Here is a 26,199-nt window from a genome sequence, read left to right as displayed (position 1 = left end):
AACTCTAACCCTGAACAGAACAGGTGCGGTGTTGGCACCGCTGCCAAGCTAAGGGCAGTGTATGCTGCACCCACATGACAGCCACACGCTCTCAGAGGAGCTTCCACAATGTGAAGGCAACACACAAAACGCAGCTCACAAACGGTCATCATACTTCTTTCCGGTGGTTTCAGAACTTGCCAAGAGGGTCTGGAGACGATGCACCTGTAAATACCAAATTGAAATGCATGAAAACACAAGGCTAGCATGGAGAAGAACTTCTCTGAAAAGACTGACATCACAGTCCTGACCACTGCCCACAGCCGGAGGCGAAAACTAAGTGGTCGCACTTCATCTTTCCATTGGGCTTGGAGCAGGAGCAGGCTCCAGGAGCGCAGCTCTGGGCCACCCGGGCTCGACTCACCACCTGGGGCCAGCGCTGCTCCCCTCCCACTTGGTGCCCCCAACTCAGTGCCGGCCCTCCGCCCTGCCGCCCAGCATGGTGCCCGCCCTCCGCCCCACCACCCAGCACAGTGCACCTCCTCGTAGTACGTCTCCATGGCGATCCGCATCTCTTCCAAGTTGGTGGTCTTCATATCGGCCTGGAGTTTGCTGAAAACCCAAGTTCAGTGTTAACAGGGCTGTGCCAGTGTTCCCAGGGGACAGAGCAAGAGGAAGAGTTTCCCAGAACATTTGGAGGAGGAGAGGCTTTGGAAGAGACCCGGGATGGGAGGGAAAAGCCTGAATGGGCCCTCACTCAGCTTGTGCCTTGAACAAAGGACTCGTTTCGAGCCTGATGGGAGAATTCCTCACACTGGAGAGCATCCCCTGTGTAGACCAGCTGCTTCCCAAAGTGCATATACAGCTTCCCTAGAGATATTCTTCTCTGAGATGCTGTCTTTAGAAGACTAGATTAATGGTGAGGAAAGACTTCGGAGCTTAGAGAGGACAAGCCGTCTTTGAGGGGTTAGTTTTGTAAGGAAGAGAGAATCACCTTTTCCCTGGCACTGTCAGGCTGTCCCCTCGCTCTCAACAGAGAGTAGACTTTAAATAGAGACACTGATAGAGAAACCAAAGTAAGGTCATGGAGGTTCTGCACTGAAACAAGAAGAAATCTGCAAACTTAAAGTTGACAAAATTGGGCAGGACACGAGGCGGGAACTATTGTAAGAACAGGAGACATGAGGCAATGGACACGTGGCCTCAGTTTCCATTAAAGAAACCAAAACACGGCCCAGAAAGACTCTCCCTTCGCACTCGAAAGGCAGGTAAAGAAATGCGAGTAGCCACACCAAAAACAGCACAAGGACGGCGCAGGACTGAGGCACGGAAACCTCATCCTGGAAAGATACAGGGGTCCACAGAGCAAGCATTTCTTTTTTTTTTTTTTTGAGACGGAGTCTCGCTCTGTCACCCAGGCTGGAGTGCAGTGGTCGGATCTCGGCTCACTGCAAGCTCCGTCTCCGGGGTTCCCTCCATTCTCCTGCCTCAGCCTCCCGAGTAGCTGGGACTACAGGCACCCGCCACCTCACCCGGCTAGTTTTTTTTTTTTTTTTTTATTCTGTAGTAGAGACGGGGGTTCACCGTGTTAGCCAGGATGGTTTTGATCTCTTGATCTTGTGATCCGCCCGTCTCGGCCTCCCAAAGTGCTGGGATTACAGGCTTGAGCCACCGCGCCCGGCCAGCATTTCTTAAATACAAGAAGAAGTTGAAGGGAAATATTTAGAGGGAACAAAGACAATAAAAAACATTAAAAAGAGGCAGCTAATATTTACCTTCGGCTTTGGGGTGGGAGTAGGGACACAGGACAGGGGTTGGGGAGGAACAAAGGCTGGAGTCTGAGTGAGCAGAACAGGGGTGCAGGAGGCAGGGGAGAGGATGCAGGCCCTGCACCTACCTGATGGTGCCATCCTTCTCCTTGCACTGCTGCTCCAGCTTCAGGATCCTCTGCTTCAGCCCATTAATGACCTGCCCGGGGAACGTGCCCATCAGGCAGGCCACCCCCACTCTCCCTCAGTAGACGTGGCTGTCCCCTCCTCCCAGAGCACCTGCACACCTCCCTGTCCTTCCTCCCTCCAGCACTGTCCTCTCTTCTAGACTACGGGCCCAGGGAAGAGGGAGGGCCCACTGTCCTCTTCCTGAGTAAAGCTGGGTGAATGGCAGGGGTGTGACACCGGCTGGAGCAGGAGGAGGTGGCAGCCATCGCGGGCACACTGACCGACCGGCAGTCCTTCCCCAAGCACACCACACACTTCGGGGACAGAGCAGGGTGCTCCCTTGATTGTATTAAATAAAGGAAGCAGCCCCATCACCAGCTGGAGAACCCACAGACTCAAAGCCCCTAGGGTCCCCCAGTTCAGTCTCCACAGGGCAGCGAGTGGGGCTGGGAGACAGCGCAGCCGTAGGGGCCCGAGGAGCCGCTTCCCTCCATCTGGGGAAGGGAGAATAGCTCCAGAGGCCTCCTCACCTCCTTTTCTGTGAATGTCTTGCTCGGAGGAGATAACATTCTTATATTCTTTAAAGAACATTCTTTTCTTCTAAATAGACCACTTTTAAATAGAGATGGGGTTTCACTATGCTGCCCAGGCTGGCATTGAACTCCTGGGCTCAAGCAATCTGCCTGCTTTGGCCTCCCAAAGTACTAGGACTATGTGTGTGAGCCACCACACCAGGCTTGAACAGACAACTTTGACACTGAATTTTAAAGTCATTTTAAATTATGTTAGTTGGCTGGGTGCAGTGGCTCACGCCTGTAATCCCAGCACTTTGGGAGGCCAAGGCAGGTGGATCGCCTGAGGTTAGGAGTTTAAGACCAGCCTAGCCAACATGGTGAAAACCCATCTCTACTAAAAATACAAAAATTAGCCGGGCATGGTGGTAGATGCCTGTAATCCCAGCTACTCAGGAGGCTGAGGCAGAAGAATCGCTTGAACACGGGAGGTGGAGGTTGCAGTGAGCCGAGATCTCACCACTGCACTCCAGCCTAGGCGACAGAACCAGACTCAGTCTCAAAATAAACAAACAAACAAACAAATAAATTATGTTAAGTCATATATGAATACATTTTCCTTAAAAAATGAAGATGTTACAGGATTGGGTGCGGTGACTCACGCCTGTAATCCCAGCACATCGGGAGGCCAAGGCAGGCGGATCACAAGGTCAAGAGATCGAGACCATCCTGGCTAACACAGTGAAACCCCGTCTCTACTAAAAATACAAAAAATTAGCCGGGCATGGTGGCGGGTGCCTGTAGTCCCAGCTACTAGGAAGGCTGAGGCAGAATGGCGTGAACCTGGGAGGTGGAGCTTGCAGTGAGCCGAGATTGCGCCACTGCACTCCAATAGAGCAAGACTCCGTCTCAAAAACAAAACAAAACAAAACAAAAATGAAGATGTTATAGAGACTAAAATACTCTGACCTGGCCACTCCCCTCTTCGGCCAACCGAATCCTGTTTCCGCTTGCATGCCCCCTGCACCTGGTTCTGTGCATGGTTGTGTGTGTGCACTCGGGAAGTCAGGCCCTCTGTTCTCACAGAAACGGGGCTCTGTCACACGCATCCCTCTGAATGTTTTTTTTTTTTTTTTCCTGACATTCAACAAATCCTCCTGGTGCTCTGTCCCTGCTGGTGCCTGTGAATCCATACTATTTCCCACAGTCTCTCTATCCAGTCTCTCCTATTGATAAGACGCTTTTTGCTTTTTGAGACAGAGTCTCACTCTTGTAGCCCAGGCTGGAGTGCAGGGGCACGATCTCGGCTCTCTGCAACCTCTGCCTCCTGGGTTCAAGCGATTCTCCTGCCTCGGCCTCCTGAGTAGCTGGGATTACAGGCGCGTCACCACACCTGGCTAATTTTTTGTATTTTTAGTACAGACGGGGCTTCACCATGTTGGCCAGGCTGGTTTCGAACTCCTGACTTCAGGTAATCCACCCACCTCGGCCTCCCAAAGTGCTGGGATTATAGGCATGAGGCACTGCGCCTGGCCAATAGACCCTTTCAAAATCTTTTTTTTTTGTTTGGCTATCCTCTAAAACGTGTCACTGTAGCCTACTGACACATACTTCAGTTGTAGCCCATTTTTGTGATTCTGGTCAATCCTATAATCAAAATCCTTGGCCAGGTCTCCTCAGGCACATCTGCAAATGTTTCTTGACGGCAGGTGATGACAAGTAGATGTGGTAGGGCGCAGCCACTCTGGTGGACAATTTGCCATATGATAACGAATACTGCATATACCCTAGGATCTAGAATTCCTAGTTTAAATTAACGTTAGCCAGGTGCGGTGGCTGAGGCCTGTAATCCCAACACTTTAGGAGGCCGAGGCAGAAGGACCGCATGAGCCTGGGCAACTTCGTGAGACCCCATCTTACCAAAACTAAAAGAAAATTAGCTGGGTGTGATGGTGCGTGCCTGTGGTCCCGGGTACTCAGGAGGTTGAGGTGGGAGCATCCCCTGAGCCAGGGATCGCCTGAGCCGAATGCTGCAGTGAGCCATGATCCTGCCACTGCACGCCAGCTTGGGCAACAGAGTGAGTCCTTGTCTCAAGAAAAAAAAAAAACAAAAGCCACAGACACACACACAGAGCACCAGAACAACAAAAATATGGAGCCCTTTCCTTATGGAAGTACCCACTACTTACAGGCATTTGTTAAGGATTTACTTTGTGCCATCCCAGGTGCAGAACCAGGCTCTCACCATCTACTTTAAACACGTAATGATTATACAATCGTTCTGCATTCTGTATCTGTGACATAGTTCAGAGGAGATGGCTTTTTTCTTTAGAGATGTATGGTTTTGGCCGGGCGCGGTGGCTCAAGCCTGTAATCCCAGCACTTTGGGAGGCCGAGACGGGCGGATCACGAGGTCAGGAGATCGAGACCATCCTGGCTAACATGGTGAAACCTCATCTCTACTAAAAATACAAAAACTAGCCGGACGAGGTGGCAGGCGCCTGTAGTCCCAGCTACTCGGGAGGCTGAGGCAGGAGAATGGCATAAATCCGGGAGGCGGAGCTTGCAGTGAGCTGAGATCCGGCCACTGCACTCCAGCCTGGGCGGCAGAGCGAGACTCCGCCTCAAACAAAAACAACAACAACAACAACAACAACAAAAAAGAGATGTATGGTTTTTTTGTATATTCTGAACAGAAAACTTTGCTGTTTTGATTCATAATATCCTTCCCCTCCCCCATGACAGTGATCTCGGTGCTCCCAGTCCCATGGGTTTTGATTCCGTCACTTCTAATTTTACATGATCAAATCCATTAATCACATTGTTTATGTTATTTTATTATTTGTGTTCAATAATCTCAAAATCGGATTCCTTTCGGTTTTCTTCCAGCATTTCCCGCTTTAGAAAAGTACTTCCTTGACTCCTAGGAGGTGTACTGTGCTACCTACACTTGATCGCCACGGCATTACCACACCGAAAGGCAACGTCTTCCCTCCTTCCATTTCATTCCACTTTTTACATATTGTCACATAGTATCTGGGGGGTCTGGATCTATCTGAAGGACTTTATCGCTGCCCTGGCTCCCTGATTTACATCTGTAGCACTTGTTTTTTTTTTTTTTTTGGTCGCCCAGGCTGGAGGGCAGTGGCACCATCTCAGCTCACTGCAACCTCTGCCATACAGGTTCAAGCGATTCTCATGCCTCAGCCTTCTGAGTAGCCAGGACTACAGGAGCAGGCTGCCATACCCGGCTAACTTTTTTGTATTTTTAGTAGAGACAGGGTTTTACCATGTTGGCCAGGCTGGTCTTGAACTCCTGACCTCAAGTGATCCACCTGCCTCAGCCTCCCAAAGTGCTGGGAGCACTTGTTGAGCTTAATGTATTTTCTCAGGTGTGAGGGAGAAGTTGCCCATTGTGACGGGTTTTTCCTACAGTGTCTTGCTTGGCCTCTGTGGTGAGCCTGCGGACCCCCTCCCCGTGGCATCCCCAGGTGTCAGTGGAGAAGGGTTTGGGGGTCCGCAGTCGCCCCCCGCCTGCTACTCTTCATGAGTGGGTGCTGCAGGGAAAGGCGTCCCCGCTGTGGCTGTCCCCCATAACTGGCGTCTGGGGAAAGGCTCTGTCCTGCACAGCCCATACTTACCCAACTGGCATCGGGCCTTTTCTCTGCCAGAGTCCGAACAAAATCTGTGCCCTGTGGTAAGCAGATTGAGACATGAAGATGGCCTTCCGTGTAGCCCCCAGCAGGGCTGGCTGGCAGATGCCCTGAGGACCCTCCCCGCGCCCCGTCCCTGAAGCGCCAGGAGCTTACCCGGCTGGGATCAAGGAGCTGCTCTATCTGCCGGTCCTTCCTGCTGTTTTCCTCCTCCAGGCGCCGGAGCTTCGTTCTCATCAGGTCCACATCGCTCTTCTGCACGTGCAATGACTGAAGAAAAGAAGGGCCATGCAGAGCCATCCACACACTGCTGCGCACACGCCGCACACAAGCCGCACACATGTCCTCACACGCACAGCCAAGCACACGCGGCTGCGCACATGCTGCACACACGTCCTCGCACGCATAGCCAAGCACACACTGCTGCACCCGCACCGCACACACGTCCCCGGGCAGCCAAGCACATGCCGCACACACGTCCCTGCGCAGCCAAGCACACCACACCATACACACGGCGCACACAGGTCCCCCCACGCACAGCGCCGCACACGCCACTGCGCACATGCCACACACACGTCCCCGCGTACACTGCCATGCACACACCACTACACACACACCGCACACAGCCATGCACACCACACCGCGCACAGGCCCAGGGAAGCACTGAGCTGGGAGATTTGGAAAGCTGCCTGGCACGGTGTATGGTGGGTGGGGGGAGATCTGGATGTCACGTGAGGGCACCAGAGGGCACGCCTGGCATTTAGTGGGTGGGGACGGGGAAAGCTGGATGGGTAGGGAGCCCCCACAGAGAAGAACTGTCCCACCCAAGATATCAACAGCACCCGTGCTGAGAAACCCCGTCCCACGGAGTACACGGGAAAGGAAAGCCGCCAACACTGGGGCTGGACGGTGATGCACCATGCATTCTCTCCCATGACCACACAAGAAAGTCCGTTTTGTTCATGTTTTTATCAATAAAACTCATCCAAGGCTAATATGCATTTCAAATGCTTATCCTCAGCTACAGCTCAGGCAGAAGGCAGTACTTCCCAATCTTTATCTGTGGACAAATTCTTTACCAATTTGTGGTGACCTGACGGGGGAAAGACTGTGTAGTTGGGGCCCGGTGCGGTGGCTCACCCCTGTAATCCCAGCACTTTAAGAGGCCGAGGCGGGTGGATCACGAGGTCAGGAGTTTGAGACCAGCCTGGCCAGCATGGTGAAACCCCATCTCTACAAAAAATACAAAAAATTAGCCGGGCGTGGTGGCAGGTGCCTGTAATCCCAGCTACTCGGGAGGCTGAGGCAGGAGAATCGCTTGAACCTGGGACAGGGAGGGTACAGTGAGCCAAGACTGTGCCACCGCACTCCAGCCTAGATGAGAGTGAGATTCTTTCTCAAAAAAAAAAAAAGACTGTGTAGTCGATTTCTTACAAAACTAAGTTTATTCAATCTCTACAACTATCCTATACTTTGAAATTATGTTCTTCCTACTATTTTCGTGGTAGATAAAGTCCAGGAAAGAAACAGCATGTAGGCTGGGCTGTGCCACAGCTCACCAACTCCCAGCGTCAGCTTGCATCTAACCGCCAGCCATCCTCCCACACGGCCTTCTTGCAAAAGACTGTGGCGTTCCAGAGACCGGACCTCTGAGCAAAAGACAATCTGGAATGCGCACCCCGTGGGGGTGGCTCGGCACTTCAGCCACATCCACAGCTGGCAAGATCGCTGCAGACAAACCCACAGATTCAGGAGGCATGATGGCAAGCCGGTACTCAGCTTGTGGAGTAAATGAGCGAAGGCCCAGCCATGGAGGAAGATGGGAGCTTTAGTAATGGGACTGCTGCTTCCAGGAGCATGACCTAGATTCACCCCTCCCAACTCCTCCCGTCAGTTCCACTCAACACCTGCGCTCCATGTGTAACGCGACCTAAGACTGGAAAGGTGGAGGCGGCAGACGGGCCGGGACTTGGGGGGCCAGTGATCGACACGGCAGGGAGCTCTTTCAGTTTTCTTTCTGCCTCATCTGGGCTGGATGCTGGAGAAGCCAACAGCCTAAAAACGCCAATGGGTGCAGACAATAAAAGCCCACGCAAAGCCTCTTCTCTCCAGCCAGAAGACAAGGAAAGGAACAGACCAACAAGGCAGCAACTGACAGGCAGGAACTGCTCTACCCTAGGCAGACCACGGAAAACGCCACAGTCCTCCCCGCAGCACAGGCTACGTGGGGAGCCTGGACACTCACCCTTGTCCGGCTGCACCCAGGCCCCTCCCCTCCTGCACTGGTGGGGCTCCAGAGGAGGCCACGCAGAGTCAGGACCACCATCGCCTGGCGGCAGCAAGGCCACCCCTACATCGGCGAAGGCTGAGCGGGAGCAGTACAGGTGGCCCTTCCCTCCCAGCTAGGGCGGCGGCAGCAGAGGCTGAGTGAGGGGCCCAGACTCCCGCCCCGCCCAGCGGGAATGAGGAGCCCGTCCCAGAGCAGGTGTTGATGATGGCTGAGTGGGAACTGGACCTCCACCCTCACGGGTGGTAGTGAGGCGGTGCCCCCTTGACCCACAGGGCAGCGTGAGAGGAGGCCTGCCACGGCACAGGATTGAGCAAGAGTCAGAGTCTCGCGACGAAACACTCCGAGCGTCCTGGTTTCAAGGAAATCACTTTTATACTAAGAACCAAGAATAGCTCAACCTGAATGAAGAAAAGCAAGCTACAACGTCAACACTGAGATGGCCTGGACATTAGAATCCCGCCGCAGACTTACGGCAGCCACCACAAAGATGCGCCAGTGACCGACGACAGACACGCTTGAAACAAGTGAAGAGGCAGGGCAGGCGTCTCAGCGAAGACCAAGACAGAAGGGGCCGCATGGAGATTTCAGAACCGAACAGAGACAGTAAGGTTACACCCAACAACGGGCTCAACGGCAGGATGCAGAGGCCAGCGGAAAGCATCCGTGAGCTGGAGGGCCGGACGACGAAGCTACCCAATCTTCATGAAGGAAGACGGAGGGGAAAACACTGAAGAGAGACCAGGGACCTGAGCAGCTGTAACCAAAGAGGGCAAGGCTGAGAAAACAACTCAAGACTCGATAGCTGAAAATGTCCCAGATCTGACAAAAGACACACCTACAGATTCAAGAGGCTGAGAAAATCCCAAACGAGATAACCCGCCGGTCCACACCGAGTTCATTCAGCTCATTCCAACCAGAATGAGGATCACGTCCGTGACATCCCCGACACGCAGCCGCTGCCTGTGCTCAGAGTCTCCAAGGCCAGGGCACGCACCTGCTCCTCAGCAGCACGGCCATTCAGACAGCTCTCGTGGCAAGAGCGTTCTCACACAGCCTCAAGTCTGACTGTTCTCTACAGCCAACAGAGAAGGTGCTGTTTTTTGTACAACGGCCTACTCCAGGTTCCCCAGTTTCTTCCCAGCTCGCCAGGGGAAACGGCTTCCCGATCCTCTTCCGTGCTCTGGGGGTGAGGCTGCCAATGCCCTATTGCCCTCTGGTGCCCCAGCTGAACGCAGTGACTCAGACACACATCAACTGGTGGAGACAGTAGGTCTATAAACAGACTAAAATTATGGAAGGAAATGAACACAGATGACTTCTCCAGGGCAAACATTTATGGATATTGAGAGCCAGCGGGATGGTAACGGTGCTGGTGGCAGTGACAATGATGATCTAGCTCAACGCAGTTCATGCTTTCATGAATGGGAGGGGCCACGGGGTAATAGAGAATCTTGGCCTTGGGAGGCAGGTGACCTTGAATCTTGCTTCTGCTACTGGTTGACCTCGGACAGACTATTAACGTCGCTGAGTCTCAAGTCCATCAGCAGATGGTGGTTGTAACAAGTGGCCCTGCCTGTCCCACAGAGCTTCTGTAGAGGGCAACTGAGATAGGGCATGTGAGATGTCTTGATAACATAAAGCATGGCATACGTGGAAGGTTACTGATAACTCTACCAGTGACCTTATCACCGTACCCAATCTCAGGACACAAGGGGACTCTGAAGTTTATCTAGTCCTCATCCAGTCTTCCCCATCACGCTGGAGAAGGAGAACACGGACGGAACATGAGCTCTGCTGCCTTTTACGTGCTGGTGCTACGGCCTTTAACCAGACACACCAACTCCTAGGGTACTACGCCATGGCTCAAACTCAGGTTCAACCCCAACGCTCCCGCTCTTCCCATCTGGGCACCTCCCAGCACAGGCACTGATGTTCTAATAGATTGTTATAGGAAGCTTTCACTGTTTCAAATCAATAGAGAACAAACCGAAATACTACCTTCTTTAACTCAATAATCTCGTCATACATGTCTTCTTTCTCTCTGTAGACAGGAGTCCCAGGGACGTGACCTAGAGAAAGACAGACAAATCTTTTCAAAGACTATCTAAAAAGTAGAAGGAATTATTGGCTATACTTCAAGGAAACCCTGGAAGTTAATACCTTTTCCTTTTAAAAAAGAAAAAATTAAAAAAGCAAAAATAATTCCACGTTTTTTGGCCTGATCATGATACTTCCCCAAGTAGCAAGAAAATCAAAAATGGTAGATATAGAGAGATGAAGCAAAAAGGAAATAAATAAAGATGTGAAGACCAAGTTTAATGACACTAAAAGGATGAAAGGGACTCAGAAGGAGGAGGGACACGTTCAGATTTAAATAGCAAAACAAACAAATACCAAACACAAAAAATGCACAGAGCATCTCAACACTCATTCCAACGTAAAAACAGTCATGTTTACTTTGGTTTTAATGATACCTAGTATATTAAACCTCTAAATTTCAGCCTAAAAGATAACTCCTAACCAGTAAAAGCAGGAAGGTAATCAATTCCTGGGGTACAGTAAGGAGGTTTTCAAAACACCCTGGAAGCTGTTCTTCATTAAGGAGGATAGGTGGGAAACATGTGGATAAAGAGAGAGGCCAGGCGCGGTGGCTCACGCCTGTAATCCCAGGACTTTGGGAGGCCAAGGTGGGAGGATCACTTGAGTCCAGGAATTTGAGACCAGCCTGGGCAACATAGCGAGATCCCATCTCTAAAAAAAAAAAAGAGAGAGAGAGAGACTAGACAGGAATATAAACACAGCAACAAGCTGATTCTCTTTGGTGCAACTTGGACTTTTTATCATTATTTATTTATTATTATTTGTTCCTAATATCATTTACTCAATGAATAAATTTAAGTAGGCTTCTGTGTTTAAGGTGGGAGGTACAAATAACACTTGGCAAGACATCTCTGCACCCACGAGGAAAGCTACCTTCTGGCGCAGGCGGGGTTTCGTGAGTCACTGTTCCCACGGCCTCCCAAAACCTCCCACGGACGGAGCTCACACATGAAGCCTGAAATCCCGCTCTGACGAAGGACGCCTCCAGCCCAGAGACCGTCCTTTCCTTCCTGTTCTTCCTTGGCCTCGGCCTTGCCACCATTGGCATGCTCACCGTTGCTGGCAGAGCGCCTGAGATGTGTCCTCTTCACTCTGAGGGCGTCTGTCAGACAGTCGGGAGTGCCGCTGGGGACGCCGGTCCACGCGTGCTCCCAGGTGAGGGGTGAGTTCAGGGCCTGGGTCAGACTTCCTGGTTTGAATGTGCATAGGTTTAACATGACAGGTACAAACACACACAATGGGAGGTTTTGTTTTTAATCAACTTTCCTGGATTGAAGAAAGCTTAATCACTGGTAGACACCAGCCGTCAGTGGTGTGCTGGTAAATGGTTAATAACCGGCTCCCAAATATAAATTAATAAAGTCCTGATTACAGTAGTTGCCTATTTCCACAGTAGAAATATTTCTACCATGTCTAATATCAAGTAGCCAGCATGGCACTGACCAGCCCACCAAACTCCTAAGACTGTAACAGTTGGCTCTGGCAAGACGGCCGGAACGGGCTCCAACTCACCACTCCCACGCAGAGACCACACGGGGCCGAGGGAGGCTAAAGTGCCACTTTACCAAACCATGTTTGCGCATGACATAAAACTACGATGTGTCTATTCAGTGTCTTGGAGAAAATTAAAGACAATGTAATTCAAACAAGGAATATTAAAAACGCCATCTCAAACCCCTCCCTGAAATTTCTTGAACTCTTCTCTGAAGCAGGAAGGGCCTCCAGTGTGGCAACCACATACCTGGTTTTGCGGTTCCCAGCCACAGCTTCTGCGGGGTCAGGGACGCTCGGCCGCCCAGAGGCATGCTCCCTGCCGTCCTGAGGGACCTCCAGGAGGACACTTTTCTTGGCTTAGAGAGATAAGGTGACTCTAGAAAAGCCAACACGTGGATTCAGAGGTGCCCGAGAGCAATGCGTGAGCTCAACACACGAGCTTCAGAAAGACAGAAATCGGAAAACAAAACACCCGCGAGGGCGGGGACTCTGGTCAGACATTCTGGCGAAATTCAACAACAGCTACTCTACCTGCACGCTGGCATCTCTCCTCTACCTTTTATTATAAAGAAATAGTATAGCGGGGCCAGGCATGGTGGCTCATGCCTGTAATACCAATACCTTGGGAGGCTAAGGCAGGAGGATCACTTGAGATGAGGAATTCAAGACCAGCCTGGGCAACACAACAAGACCCTGTCTCTACAAAAAATCTAAAAATTAGCTGAGTGTGGTGGCTCACACCTGTGCTCCCAGCTACTCAAGAGGGCTGCGGCAGGAGGATCTCTTGAGCCCAGGAGGTCGAGGCTACAGTGAGCTGTGATCACACTACTGCATTGCAGCCTGAGTAACAGGCTTTTCTTTCTTGAAAGAAAGAAAAGAAAAGAAAAGAGAAAAGAACAGAACATAATGGGAAGAATATAACGGGAAATATATGAATTCTACCAATATTTATTATAGTATTTAATTTCTCATCCCCAATTTTTAGAGATATGTGTATGTTTTTACATAGTCACAATCATAGTGAACATACAATTTTGTATCCTTTTTATTTAACACTGTAAATGTTTAATGTCATTACATAGTAACAAAGCAATATTTAGAACTTAATATATAAAATATCTAAAAGACATGAGAAAAATTATGCTTTTTCAGAGCATTCTTGATTTTGTGTGAAAGTAAGAGAAATGTTTTAAAATCTTTATCTGAGATTTTACCTCTTTAAGTATAAAAAAGATAATAAACATATGCAAAAACTAAGGCACTCTTAAAACATTCTTATATATCTTAAATTGCAAAATTTATGACAGTAGGTTCCGAAAATTTAAGTCTAATATGTTCAAAATGTTTAAATTTCTACGTTTTTCCCGTGGTTTCACAATGTATGGGAAATTTGCCACTGTAACTCTGAATGAGGGAAAAAAGGCGCAGGGACCCTGATGCGTCTTCACTCACCCCAGGACCACAGAACCTCGCCTCCCAGATATTCTGAAGTTCTTCCAAAATGTAAAGATTTAAGTTGTCATTTATACAAGTAAATGAGTGAGCGGAAAAAAGCCCCACACGTTACCTTTCCCTCCTAAGACTGTGTGGGTTTATCGGCGAGTAGGAAGGGTTCCTCAGGAAAGCACGTATGCACGCGGATAAAAGCGGGGAGGGAAGAAGAGAGGACGGTGACAGGGTGGTGGAGACACGCCAACATTTGATACTGCCCGGAAAATGACAAACTCAGAAAGCACGAAAACATCATCGCCTGCCTTGCCCTCCTCGCAGGGTGACCAGGACGATGAAAAGCCTCGGAACGCGGTGGAAGCTGCAAACCTACAAGCAGATTGACCAGACCTTCAAGAAAAACACTAGCTGAGTGAACAGGATAGACATGGTCCCTACACTCACGGCACTGGAAACCTGGAGAAAAACAGGTCCCAAGTGTGAGTCAGGAGGCACGCCTGGTCCTGGCCTTTTACTTTATATCAACTCTCAATTTTCTCCATGGAAGGAGAGAAAGGACATCGAAAATCCAAAATGCTAGGTGATTTCCTTCTAGTGTTTATACTGATTTGCAACATATAACATGCCTTCTTTTCTTTGCAGGGATTTACCTTTCTAATTACGTTGTCCTTGGGCCAGTAGGAAAGTTTGTTTATATTCTCTGAGTACGTCATATACTTGACTCAACCTTTGAAATACATGATACGTGTATATAAAAAGACATCTGCAGATGGCACAGCCAGGGAAGGCCACAGCCTTTGGGGCAGCACAGGACGCCGGCCAAGGATTTACAGGGTCACGAACACGTTCGTACGCACAAGGTCGGCACATGGGCTGCTGTACACGAGAGCGGCATTGGAGAAAGAGGGGCCTCGGGGCACCTGGACTAACCCCGTCTCCGCGGCATCCTCTGGACAGGCAGGGTGGCAAACACGGCCCTCCTTCCACTGAGGGTGAGGAAGAACAGAACCCTGGCAGCAAAACAAGCCCAGGGCGATCCAAAGGGAAAAAAGGGGAACTTTCCACCCATCCTGCACCAACTACACCTTCTCACTAGCTTTGACTCTCAGGAACAAATCCCAGGTCAAAAATCCTTTAACTCTGGCAGCATTCAGAAGAGGTAAGTAAGCCTTTGAGAAAGCAGGAGAAAGAAAACGAAAAGCCTAGAGGCCCTGTCGGGGGAAGGCTGGGGGTGTGGATGGCAGCCTCAGCCCTGAGAAAGGGCTCGTCACTGGCACTGGCAGGGACTCCACGTGCTCCTGAGACCCCAGCGTGAACCCCAACATGAATGGGGGAGACCCCAGTGCGAACTGGGAGACCCCAGAGGGAATGGGGCCACCTGGCTGAGGCGTCAGGTCTCAGCTACCTAAATGTACAAAGCAAACACCCTTCATTCTCTCCAGGACACCAGGGAACGTGGGCATGAGAGGGAAGGCAGGCCCGGTCATACTTACTTGGCGATGTGGGTGGAGGTTTGTGGAAAGCTTTCCTTTTTGCTTTCTGAAAGAAAGAAGAAATGGCGTAAGGCTTGCTGAGCTCCCACAATGGTGCGTCACAAGACCCCGCCACGTTCAGAAACGGTCAGGGGTCGTGTAAGAGTAGCAAGAGGACATTAGCTCACGGGGACGTAAGGAGGGTCCAGGCACAGGACATGCAGGGCCCGACGCAGACCCCAGAAAAACGCACTCCCATCAGTGCTCGGGGCTGGGCTCTCAGAGCACGAGTTCCAATTACAGAAAACCACTGGGCCCGGGCTCGTGACATTCAGACCGAGGGTCCCACACAAATGGCCTATCTGCCCCCACCCAAACTGCCCGCACAGCCAGCTCGGGAGCCCCAGCGTGCACCTCTGTCCACTCGGGTGGAGGTGGTGAGGTGAAATCCCCGCATGTAAGTCAACTGCAAAGCCCACTAAGGAAGAAGGCCCAGCAAAGGCAGACCCTGTCTGGAAGGTGGTTTCCTGTGACACACACAGAACGGGGTCCAGAACTGCTTCCACTGCTTACTACCGGGCGAGTGTCCCATATCTGAAATGCTTGGGACCAAGAGGGTTTCCGATTTGGGAATATTTGCATCCATATGAGGTATGGGGATGGGACCCAAGTCTAAACACAAAATTCATTTATGTTTCATGTATACCTTATACCCACAGCGCAAAACTAATTTTAGATTGTGTTTTTAATAACTTTGGGCATGAAACAAAGCTTGACTGAAGTAACTGAAGTGTGGAATTTCCCACTTGTGGCCTCATGAGGGCGCTCAAAAAGTTTCCATTTTTGGAGCATTTTGGATTTTGGATTAGAGACCCTCAACCTGTCGTGCCATGGCCTGGGGAAGATGCTGCCACACTTCCAACCTGAACTTCCTCATCACCTGGCACTAGACCGAGCAGGTAAGGGTACCGTGGCCAGGTCTCCTCACTTCCCCTCCAGCAGAAACAGTGAGCCCACGCTCTGTGCGGGGGCAGTTTTCCCTGGGGCTTGGTCTGGATCCCTCCTCCTCCTCCGGGGAGCATCCCCTGCCCTCTGAGACATGGAGTGAAAATCCTTAACTTTGCAGACAGAGGTCCCTGGAGGGAGACAGTGGAGCCGAGGCTCCCCCTTGAGTCCACAGAGCAAACGTGGAATCGAGATCGGCTGGCACCGGGTTTGTTCTGCCGGCTGCAGTTTTGCTAGATCTGCGTCTGCAGTAACAAAAGCTTTTTTTGCTCATACGAGAACAATTGGCACACTTCCTTTTCTACCCTGCACAGCTTGCCAAACAAACCCAAAGCCCAGGCCGGGGCCACAGTGTGCCACTGGGCCATCAGCGCCACTCCTGCCCCTCTCCCTTCCAGGCTGGGAGGCCAGGCAGTGGCTCAGCTTGGGATGGTGGCTGCCCAGGTCTGCTTTCTCCCATCAGGTCCTTCCAACAGATTAGCAGGGGCTCTCCCCCTCCCCTCAAGTGTCAGGATGGGGGTGTGGGGTGCAGGGCAAAACCAGCTGCAGGCCAGGGACTAGCAATCCACCTCATGGGCGCCCTGCTCAGCATTCACTTCCGGATAAAAGTTTTAAAGTTATCACCACAGGTATTTAAACCCGACGAAGGGCTGGAAACTTTTCAAACACCAAGTAGCATTCGGAATATGCATTCCAGCTCTCAACACAGTATTGTGGAGAATGGTCCATTTTAAGAGTCCGAGTGAAATCTGCAAGGGCAGTACCACCAGCCCTGGGGCACACGGCTGATGCCCAGTGGCACTCACCGTCTCCACGTCAGAGTCAAAGGTGACTGCAGACAGACTGTCATCTCCCTGGAGGAAGAGAGGCAAACACTGTAACTCGACGGCACCTGCTGGGCTTCCAACAGTCACATTTACAAAAGCGAAAACAGCCTGTCCACAGCTGTAGAAACAGAAACTCCAGAAATCCAGCTCCAAGGCCACTCAGAACACTCCAGCTGGGCAGCGGCCAGTTCCTCAGTCTCATCAGAAGGAATGGGTGGGTGGGGGGAACAAAACACAAAACGCCGCCCAGAAGGCGTGCAAATGTCTGCAAATCCAGGAACACTATTTCCCACAGAATTATGTCTTGACAAAGAAAAAAAAAAAACAAAACCAGTTCTTGCTGAAAGCATTTCATTTTCACATAAATGTTCTCACTCTTATTCATCTTTACATCAAAGCACAACAGATCTGTGACTGTCTCCTGGTAAGAACTGGTCAGAGTCATCTTTTAAAAAAGTAAATTCGGCCTGGGCAACATGGCAAGACACTGTCTCTACAAAAAAATCTTAAAAATTTAAAAAATAAGCCAGGCTGTGGTTGCACACACCTGTAGTCCCAGCTACTCAGGAGGCTGAGGTCAGAGGATTGCTTGAGCCCAGGAAGTCGAGGTTGCAGTGAGCCATGACCATGCCTACAGCCTTGGCAACAGAGCAAGACCCCAGCTCAAAAAAAACCACAAAAAACCCAAAACCAACAAAAACAAAAACATATGCATTACAACAAGAAGGCATTTGGGCCTATAAAGGTTCTTGCCTTCTTATTCCAGTGACTTTGTCCTGGCCCAGGGAATGAAATAAAACTTGCATTGTCTGATGTCAGCACTAGGATGGCAAAAAAAAAAAAAAAAAAAAGGAAGCTTTTTGAAGACAAAAATGTTTCTGTATTAACTCCCTCACTCAAATTGAAATCCAAAAAGAGAAAGCATAACATGTTTAAACTCGGCCGGGCATGGTGGCTCACGCCTGTAATCCCAGCACTTTAGGAGGCCGGAGCGGGCGGATTACGAGGTCAGGAGATCAAGACCATCCTGGCTAACACAGTGAAATCCCGTCTCTACTAAAGAATACAAAAAATTAGCCGGGCGAGGTGGCGGGCGCCTATAGTCCCAGCTACTCGGGAGGCTGAGGCAGGAGAATGGTGTGAACCCAGGAGGCGGAGGTTGCAATGAGCCAAGATTGTGCCACTATAGTCCAGCCTGGGCGACAGAGCAAGACTCTGTCTCACAAAAAAGAAAAAAAAATGCTTAAACTCCCTCGGAGGATTGTATGGTGCTTTCCAGTGCGGACACTGGAAGTTAGAGCTGAATACCCTATTATGAACCAACAGTGCTACAGCTCAGGGAGGAGGCGATGACATTTCTGCCACCTGTCCCTGGTATAGGTGAGTCCGCGTAGTATCATAATGGGATGCTACTGCATTCTGAAAAGCAAACATATTTTCTACAAGGTTAATAGTACATGAAGCACCAATTTTGCCAGCAGTGTGAAACTATGAGAAATATCTGGCTGCATGAATACATGGATAAGGTGCAGCTGCAGTGATCCGGTGCCCTGAACACAGACAGACCAGGGCACAAGTGCAGTGTGACTGCATTTCGAGGGGCAAAGGGAAGACGGTGCATTCCAAATAAATGGAATCTTTAAAAAAATCAGTCAATGACTGACATTTTTTATATCATTAAATAGGTGACCTTTTAGGCACAAACAGCATATGACAATTATAGAGAAAAGTTTTCCTTTAGCAAAGTGTATTACAATTATGTACAAAACTGAGGAAGGGCAGGCCGGGAACTGGACACACAGGTTAGTGGGGGATCAGAAAAGCCAAGTCCGCCCTGGGCATCACAAGGATGTGCCTGCAGAGGATGGAGGGGAAACTGTTGAAAACTGTCTAAAAAAGCAGCAGCAACTTTTCTCTGTAAACATCTGTCATTATTCCCCACTGTGAAGAAAATCTTGAAGACTTTTTGAATGACCTGAAATTCAACGAAGGAATGAGATTTTATGTGTAGTAAACAAAATGCATTGATCTCACCCACAATGGCTGCCCTCTCCACCACTCCCCTCCAGCCGTGCTGCCTCCAGTCTGCCAGCTGTAGTGCAGGGAAGAGGTGAAACAGTCAGGACCAGAAATCACACCACAGCCCAAGGATCCACGACTCCAGTCAGCAGAATACAACCATACACAGCACACACACACATGCACACACGCATGCACACACACACGCACGCACACACACATGCACCTGAAATCACACAACAGTCCAAGGATCCACGCCTCCAGTCAGCAGAATACAACCATACACAGCACACACACACGCATGCGCGCACACACATGCACACACACACGCACCTGAAATCACACAACAGTCCAAGGATCCACACCTCTAATCAGCAGAATACAACCATACACAGCACATGCACACACACAAAACGGCCAATCTGTTCTGCCTCCTTCAAGCACTGTCTGAGGTTGCCACTTATTTCCACGCTAGATTAAGCTCATTCAGCCTGTGTCAGGGTGGCTGTAACAGAAGAAACGGGGTGACTTCACACCAAAATTAAGTGTCTCAGTTTGGGAGGCTGGAAGTCCAGAATCAAGGTGTTGGCAGGGCCAGGTTCCTAACAGACAGAACAGTGAGGCAGAAGATCAACGAGGAGTTAGAAAGACTTGACCAGCAAATGCTAAAAACCTAACAGATGTTTACAGAACACCCCACCAAACAACAGCAGAATACGTACTCTACTCAAGTGTACATTAAACATAAACCAGACAATAGGCCACAAAAAAGCCTCAATGAATTAAAATAGAAAATCAAAGTATATTCTCTGACAACAAGGAAAATTAGAAATCAACAAAAGAAACGGATTCACAAATGTATAGTTGTTTTTATTTTTTTTTAACAGAATCTTGCTCTGTCGCCCTGGCTAGAGTGCAGTGGTGTAATCTTAGCTCACTGCCACCTCCACCTCCTGCTTCAGCCTCCTGAGTAGCTGGGATTACAGGTGCCGCCACCACACCCAGCTAATTTTTGTATTTTTAGTAGAAATGGGTTTCATTCACTATGTTAGACAGGCTAGTCTTGAACTCCTGACCTCAGGTGATCAGCCCGCCTCAGCCTCCCAAAGTGCTGGGACTATAGGCAAGAGCCACTGTGCCTGGCCTGGATTTTAAACAACAAATTCCTAAACAATCAATGGGTCTAAGAGGAAATCACAAAGGATATTTAAAAATATCTGAGATGAGTGAATTTTTTTTTTTTTTTGGAGGCCAAGTCTTGCTCTGTTGCCCAGGCTGGGGTGCGATGGCATGATCTTGGCTCACCACAACCTCTGCCTCCCAGGTTAAAGCAATTCTCCTGCCTCAGCTTTCTGAGTAGCTGGGACTACAGGTGCACACCACCATGTCCGGCAAATTTTGTTTTGTATTCTTAGTAGAGACAGGCTTTCACTATGTCGGCCAGGCTGGTCTTGAACTCCTGACCTTGTGATCTGCCCACCTCAGCCTCCCAAAGTACTGGGATTACAGGCGTGAACCACTGTGCCCAGCTGATGAGTGAATTTTAAAAATCAAAATTTACGGGATATATCTAAAGCAGAGCTCAAAGAGAAACACACAGCTGTAAATGTCTATATTTTTAAAAGATCACATCAAATAAATAACCTAATCTTCTACCTAAAAAACAAAAGCAGGGCCAGGTGTGGTGGCTCACGCCTGTAATCTCAAAGCCCAGGAGTTCAAAACCAGCCTGGGCAATATGGAGAAACCCTGTATACATACATACACACACATACACACACACACACACACACAAAACAAAACATTAGCTGGGAATCATGGCACATGTCTGTGGTCCTAATTACACAGGAGATTGAGGTGGGAGAATCACCTGGGCCTGGGAAGTTGGGGCTGCAGTGAGCCATGATCGCGCCATTGCACTCCAGCTGCAAAAAAACAAAAGCAGGCTGAGCACCGTGGCTCATTCCTGTAATTCCAACACTTTGGGAGGCCGAGGAGGGAGGACTGCTTGAGTCCAGAAGTTCGAAACCAGCCTGGGTGACATAGTGACACCCAGTGTTTACAAACAATTAAAAAATTCGCCAGGCATGGTGGCACATGCCTGTAGTCCCAGCTACTTGGGAGGCCGAGGCAGGAGGATCACTCAAGCCCGGGAGTTTGAGGCTGCAGGGAGCTGTGATTGTCCCACTGCTCTCTAGCACCGACAACACAGTGAGGTTCTGTCTCTGAAAAACAAAAACAAGTAATCAAAACACAAAAGCTGTGTTTAGAGGGCAATTTGGAACTGTAAATGCCTAAAAAAAAAAGAAAGAAAGATCTCAAGGCAAAAATCCAATAATCTACACCTCTACCTTTAGAACCAGAAGACAGAAAACTAAAATCAAATGAAGTAAAAGGAATAAAAATTAGTGAATAAATGAAATACAGAATAGAAACAACAGAAAAATCAACGAAGCCAAAAGTTGGTTCTTTGAAAAGATCAACAAAACTGACAAATCTTTAGCCAAGAAAAAAACCCAAAGACATGAAATTACCAAAATACAGGGGGGAAAAAAAAAGAGGGGCCTCACTACTGACCTTATAGAAATAAAGAAAGGCCCAGAACCACATGGTGTCATTGGTGAATTCTATCAAACATTTAAAGAGAAATGAACACCAGTCCTTCACAAACTCTTCTAAAAAACAGAAAAGAAGGGAACACTCCCCAGTTCATTCTATGAGACCTATATTACCCTGATACCAAAGGCAGACAAAGAAATATCACAAGAAAAGAACATTACAGACCAACACTCTTTATGAATACAGTTGCAAAAATCCTCAACAAAATGCTAGTAGGCATGAAAAGGAATATACATATATATATATATACACACACACACACACACCACCCCCCAAGACCAAGAACGAAAGATTGGTTTCACATACAAAAATCAGTCAATATACCACATTAATAGAATGAAGAAAAAGAATCATACGATTTTCTAAAAGATATAGAAGGTACATTTGACAAAATCTAACATTCATTCATGATAAAGATACTCAATCATCTATGAAGAGAATTTCCTCAACCTAATAAATGGCATCTACAAAAATCCAGTGCAACACAATATTTAATGGAGGAAGATGGAATGGTGGTTTCCCTTCTAATATCAGCAGCAAGACAAGGCCGTCCTTTCTCATCACTTCAATTCCAATTACACTTGAGTCTCTAGCCAGGACATTAATGCAAGAAAAGTAAATAAAATACATTCAGATTGAAAAGAAAGAAGTAAGACTATCTCTTCACACACAACATGATTTTATACATAGAAAATCCTAATGAATCTACTAAAAAACTAGTAAACATAATAAATGAGTTCAGCAAGTTTGAAGGATATGATTCATATAAAAATATTATTGTATATACAAGCAGTACATAAGCTGAAATGAAGTTAAGAAAATTCAATATACAATAACATCAAACAACATAAAATGCTTAGGAATAAATTTAACAAAAGCATAGGCTTTGTATATTGAAAAATATAAACCATTGTTGAAAGAAAATAAAGATCTATACAGCGCTGGGAGCAAAGGCTCATGCCTGTAATCCCAACACTTCGGGAGGCCAAGGCGGGTGGATTACCTGAGGTCAGGAGTTAGAGACCAGCCTGACCAACATAGTGAAACCCCATCTGTACTAAAAATACAAAAATTAGCCGAGTGTGGTGGTGGGGGCCTGTAGTCCCAGCTACAAGGGAGGCTGAGGCATGAGAATTGCTTGAACGTGGGAGGTGGAGGTTGCAGTGATGGGAGATGGCACCACTGCACTCCAGCCTGGGTGGCAGAGCCAGACTTGGTCTTTTTTTTTTTTTTTTTGAGACAGAGTCTCTGTTGCCAGGCTGGAGTGCAGTGGTGCGATCTCGGGTCACTGCAAGCTCTGCCTCCCGGGTTCACACCATTCTCCTGCCTCAGCCTCCCAAGTAGCTGGGATTACAGGCGCCCACCACCACGCCCGGCTAATGTTTTGTATTTTCAGTAGAGAAGGGTTTCACCGTGTTAGCTAGGATGGTCTTGATCTCCTGACCTCGTGATCTGCCCGCCTCGGCCTCCCAAAGTGCTGGGATTACAGGCACGAGCCATCACGCCCGGCCAAGAGACTCTGTCTTAAAAGAATAAAAAATAAATAATATGCGCGAATTATTTTTATAATCACAACAAGCAGTTCTGTTCTTAAAGATGAAGAAGCAGTAACTGAAGGCCAGTGTAGACAGGCCCTCCAGATGAGACTGGACGTGGTGCCCTGAGGAAAAAGCAGGTAACTTCAGCTACTCCAAATGGGCCAGCAGCACCAAGCCACTACTGCGGGTGCACACGTGCTGAGCCCTGTGGTCTCCTTAGGAGGACGCAACGTGAGCACAGTTCCCTCGATGTGCTTCCAAAGGCTTCCTCTGTTTCTCCAATAAAATCCAAATTCCCTGCCTGGCCAGCAGGACTCCCCATAATCAGGCTCATGCCCATCCTCCGTTCACTGCCCTTGCTCAGGTCCCAACGGGCTTTCTTTCTTTTTTTGAGACAGGGCCTCACTCTGTCGCCCAGGCTGGAGGGCCATGATCACAGTTCAGGGTAGTCTCCGCCTCCTGGGCTCAAGCGATCCTCTCACCTCAGCCTCCTGAGTAGCTGGGACTACAAGCAGGCACCACCACAGCTCGGCTAATGTGATGGTTTTTTGTAGAGATGGGGTCTTGCTACATTGCCCAGGCTGGTCTGGAACTCTTGGCCTCAAATGATCCTCCCACCTCGACTTCCCAGAGTGCAGAGACTATACACACACACACACACACACACACACACCCTAATTGGTCATGGTATACATGTATACACGCACACACACACACACATATCACCCCCCAAGACCAAGAACGAAAGATTGGTTTCACAAACAAAAATCAGTCAATATACCACATTAATAGAATGAAGAAAAAGAATCATACGATTTTCTAAAAGATATAGAAGGTACATTTGACAAAATCTAACATTCATTCATGATAAAGATACTCAATCATCTGAGCCACGGCTCCCGGCCATATGGGCCTGTTTTATTTTCTGCCCAGCACTTCTCACTTTTGGACACGATCTTAATTACCTGTTTATCACCTTGTTCCTCAGACTCCCCACCCCCCCACACCGGAATGCAGCTTATTCCCGTGTCTCTAACACACAGTAGGTGTTTACCGGGCAAAGGAACTAACCGAGGGCCCATGCACCCTCGCCCTGGGGAGTACATCGGGCATCACCCTCCTCCAGGAAGCCTCCTCTGACCAAGCGGGGTCCCCAGACCCTGGGGTTGCCTCCCTCCCACCCCGACAGCTTGGGGCTACACGGGATCCGTGGATCTGGCCTTGGATTGGGGGTGCCCGGAGGCACTTACACCGTGAGCTCCGTCACCGGCGGGCCGCCGACTCACAGGCGCCCAGAGGCGATGGCGCGGCTTCCCGGAAAGCTTCCTGGAAGCGGCGGCCTCTGCGAAGGCGGGCGCGGGCGAGGCTGCAGGCCGCGCGGGGCCTGCAGCGCGCTCTTGTGCGGTAACAATAATGGCAGCTGTCACCCGGCCGTGCGCCCCGTCCTCACGCCCCGACCGGCCACCGCGGGGGGCCCCGGGGCTGCGGGCGACCGGGACCAGCCGAGGCCTCGCGGACGCCTACCCGGCGCCGCCCCCTTGCCCGTTCTTACCGTCTCCGAGGCCGGCTCCCCGGTGCTCAGGAACATGGTGGCGGCGCTGCCCGATCGCCCCTCAGGGCTGCGGGATCGGGCGTCCGGGTCTGGGGCTCCGCGGGCAGCCCTGGCCGCCCGCAGCTTCTGGGCCTTCCCTGGCGCCGGCCCGCGACCCCGCTGCCATGGCAACCAGGCCGCCGACCCGCGGGACCCATAGGCAACCTGCGCTTCCCCCTGGGGCGACCATGCGCGTGCGCAGAGTCCGCGGGCGCCGGCCGGCCGACCAGGAGAGTTCCCGGAGTTCCCGGGGCGGAGCGCTGGGCTGAGTGGGGGAAAAAAACCAGCCGGGAACTGTGTGGCTCGCGCCTGTAATCCCAACACTTTGGGAGCCTGAGGCGGGAGATTCAACTGAGCCCAGTTTAATACCAGCCTGGGCAATGTCGCGAGACCCCGTCTCTCGAAAAATAATAAAATAAAATAAATAAAATGCCAGGCATGGTGGTGCATCCTACAGTCCTAGCTCTTTGGGTGGCTGAGGTGGGAGGCTCGCTTGGAGCCCAGGAGGTCGAGGCTGCAGTGAGCTATGATCGCACCACTGCAGTCTAGCCTGGGCGACAGAGCAAGACCCTGCCTCAATCAAACACACATAATAAACTTTTGTTTGCTTTCAGGGTCTCATTCAGGGCGCTTTGCTCTCCGTGCTCCCTGTGCATAATAAGCTCCTCTTGCCATTCTCCCACCCTTGTGCTTCGCAAACTTCTTGCCCTTCTCTTACCTAATTATAGAGCCGTTCCTATCTATGACCTTTCATCTGTGATTCTGAATTCCATACACTTCCAAAAGCCTTTCACAACTTATGGGAAGGCCAGACCAGTCCTAACCTCAACTCTCCGGGAAGAAAACTCTGAGCTGAGGCTATTTATAGTGCTTATTTATCCCACAGGGTGTACATGAGTGAGTTTCACTGAATAACTTTTTTTATTTTTTTTGACGGGGTCTTGCTCTGTGGCTCAGGCTGGAGTGCAGTGGTGCGATCTCTGCTCACTGCAACCTCTGCCTCCTGGGTTCAAGCAATTCTCCTGCCTCAGCTACGCGAGTAGCTGGGACTACAGGTGCGTGCCACCATGCCCAGCTACTTTTTGTATTTTTAGTAGGGACGGGGTTTCACCACCTTGGCCAGGGTGGTCTCGCTCTCTTGACCTTGTGATTCGCCCACCTCTGCCTCCCAAAGTGCTTGGATTACAGGCATGAACCACTGTATGCGGCCCTGAGTAACTATTAATATGTTTAATTATGGGGTGTGTGTCACACTCTGCTGATAATCTCATATTTAATGTACATGTGCCATGTCACATTTCTTTTTTTTTTTTTTGAGATGGAGTCTTACTCTGTCGTCCAGGCTGGAGTGCAGTGGCGCGGTCTCGGCTGACTGCAACCTCCGCCTCCCTGATTCACGCCATTCTCCTGTTTCAGCCTCCCCAGTAGCTGAGACTACAGGCGCCAGCCACCACGCCCGGCTAATTTTTTGTATTTTTAGTACAGACAGAGTTTCACCGTGTTAGCCAGGATGGTCTCAATTTCCTGACCTCGTGATCCACCCGCCTCAGCCTCCCAAAGTGCTGGGATTACAGCCGTGAGCCACCGCGCCCGGCAGCCACGTCACATTTCTAAAATCTGAACAGTTGTGAAGTCTGAAAAAACATTTGTCCCCAAAAGTTTGAGATAAGAAACTGTGGACCGGCCGGGCTCGGTGGCTCAAGCCTGTAATCCC

General features: G+C 49.8%; 1 protein-coding gene across 7 annotated transcripts in view; it reads right to left on the bottom strand.

Moving 5' to 3' along the window:
• IQCE (IQ motif containing E) overlaps positions 1-24,686 on the bottom strand; it is a 50,756-nt gene extending 26,070 nt beyond the window's left edge. For 4 of the 7 annotated variants that reach the window (XM_023188476.1, XM_026447200.1, XM_026447201.1 and 1 more), the window contains exons 1-10: positions 16,698-16,745; positions 14,908-14,953; positions 12,213-12,341; positions 11,526-11,660; positions 10,370-10,440; positions 6,238-6,351; positions 6,070-6,120; positions 1,877-1,947; positions 519-591; positions 155-204 (exon numbers count right to left, since the gene is read on the bottom strand). In XM_023188476.1, coding sequence (XP_023044244.1) covers positions 155-204; positions 519-591; positions 1,877-1,947; positions 6,070-6,120; positions 6,238-6,351; positions 10,370-10,440; positions 11,526-11,660; positions 12,213-12,276 — 629 coding nt within the window. In that variant the 5' untranslated portion in view covers positions 12,277-12,341; positions 14,908-14,953; positions 16,698-16,745. Of the gene's footprint in view, positions 1-154; positions 205-518; positions 592-1,876; positions 1,948-6,069; positions 6,121-6,237; positions 6,352-10,369; positions 10,441-11,525; positions 11,661-12,212; positions 12,342-14,907; positions 14,954-16,697; positions 16,746-24,446 lie in introns of those variants that run through there. The other 3 variants (XM_023188480.2, XM_023188477.2, XM_023188479.2) reach the window with 1 other exon arrangement.
• Between the last annotated feature and the right edge of the window lie 1,513 nt (positions 24,687-26,199).

The sequence above is a fragment of the Piliocolobus tephrosceles genome, chromosome 8, assembly GCF_002776525.5.
Source record: "Piliocolobus tephrosceles isolate RC106 chromosome 8, ASM277652v3, whole genome shotgun sequence".
NCBI classification, from domain to species: Eukaryota; Metazoa; Chordata; class Mammalia; order Primates; family Cercopithecidae; genus Piliocolobus; species Piliocolobus tephrosceles.
The sequence above is the reverse complement of the archived record's forward strand: the minus strand, read 5'-3'. Positions and strand labels throughout refer to the sequence as shown.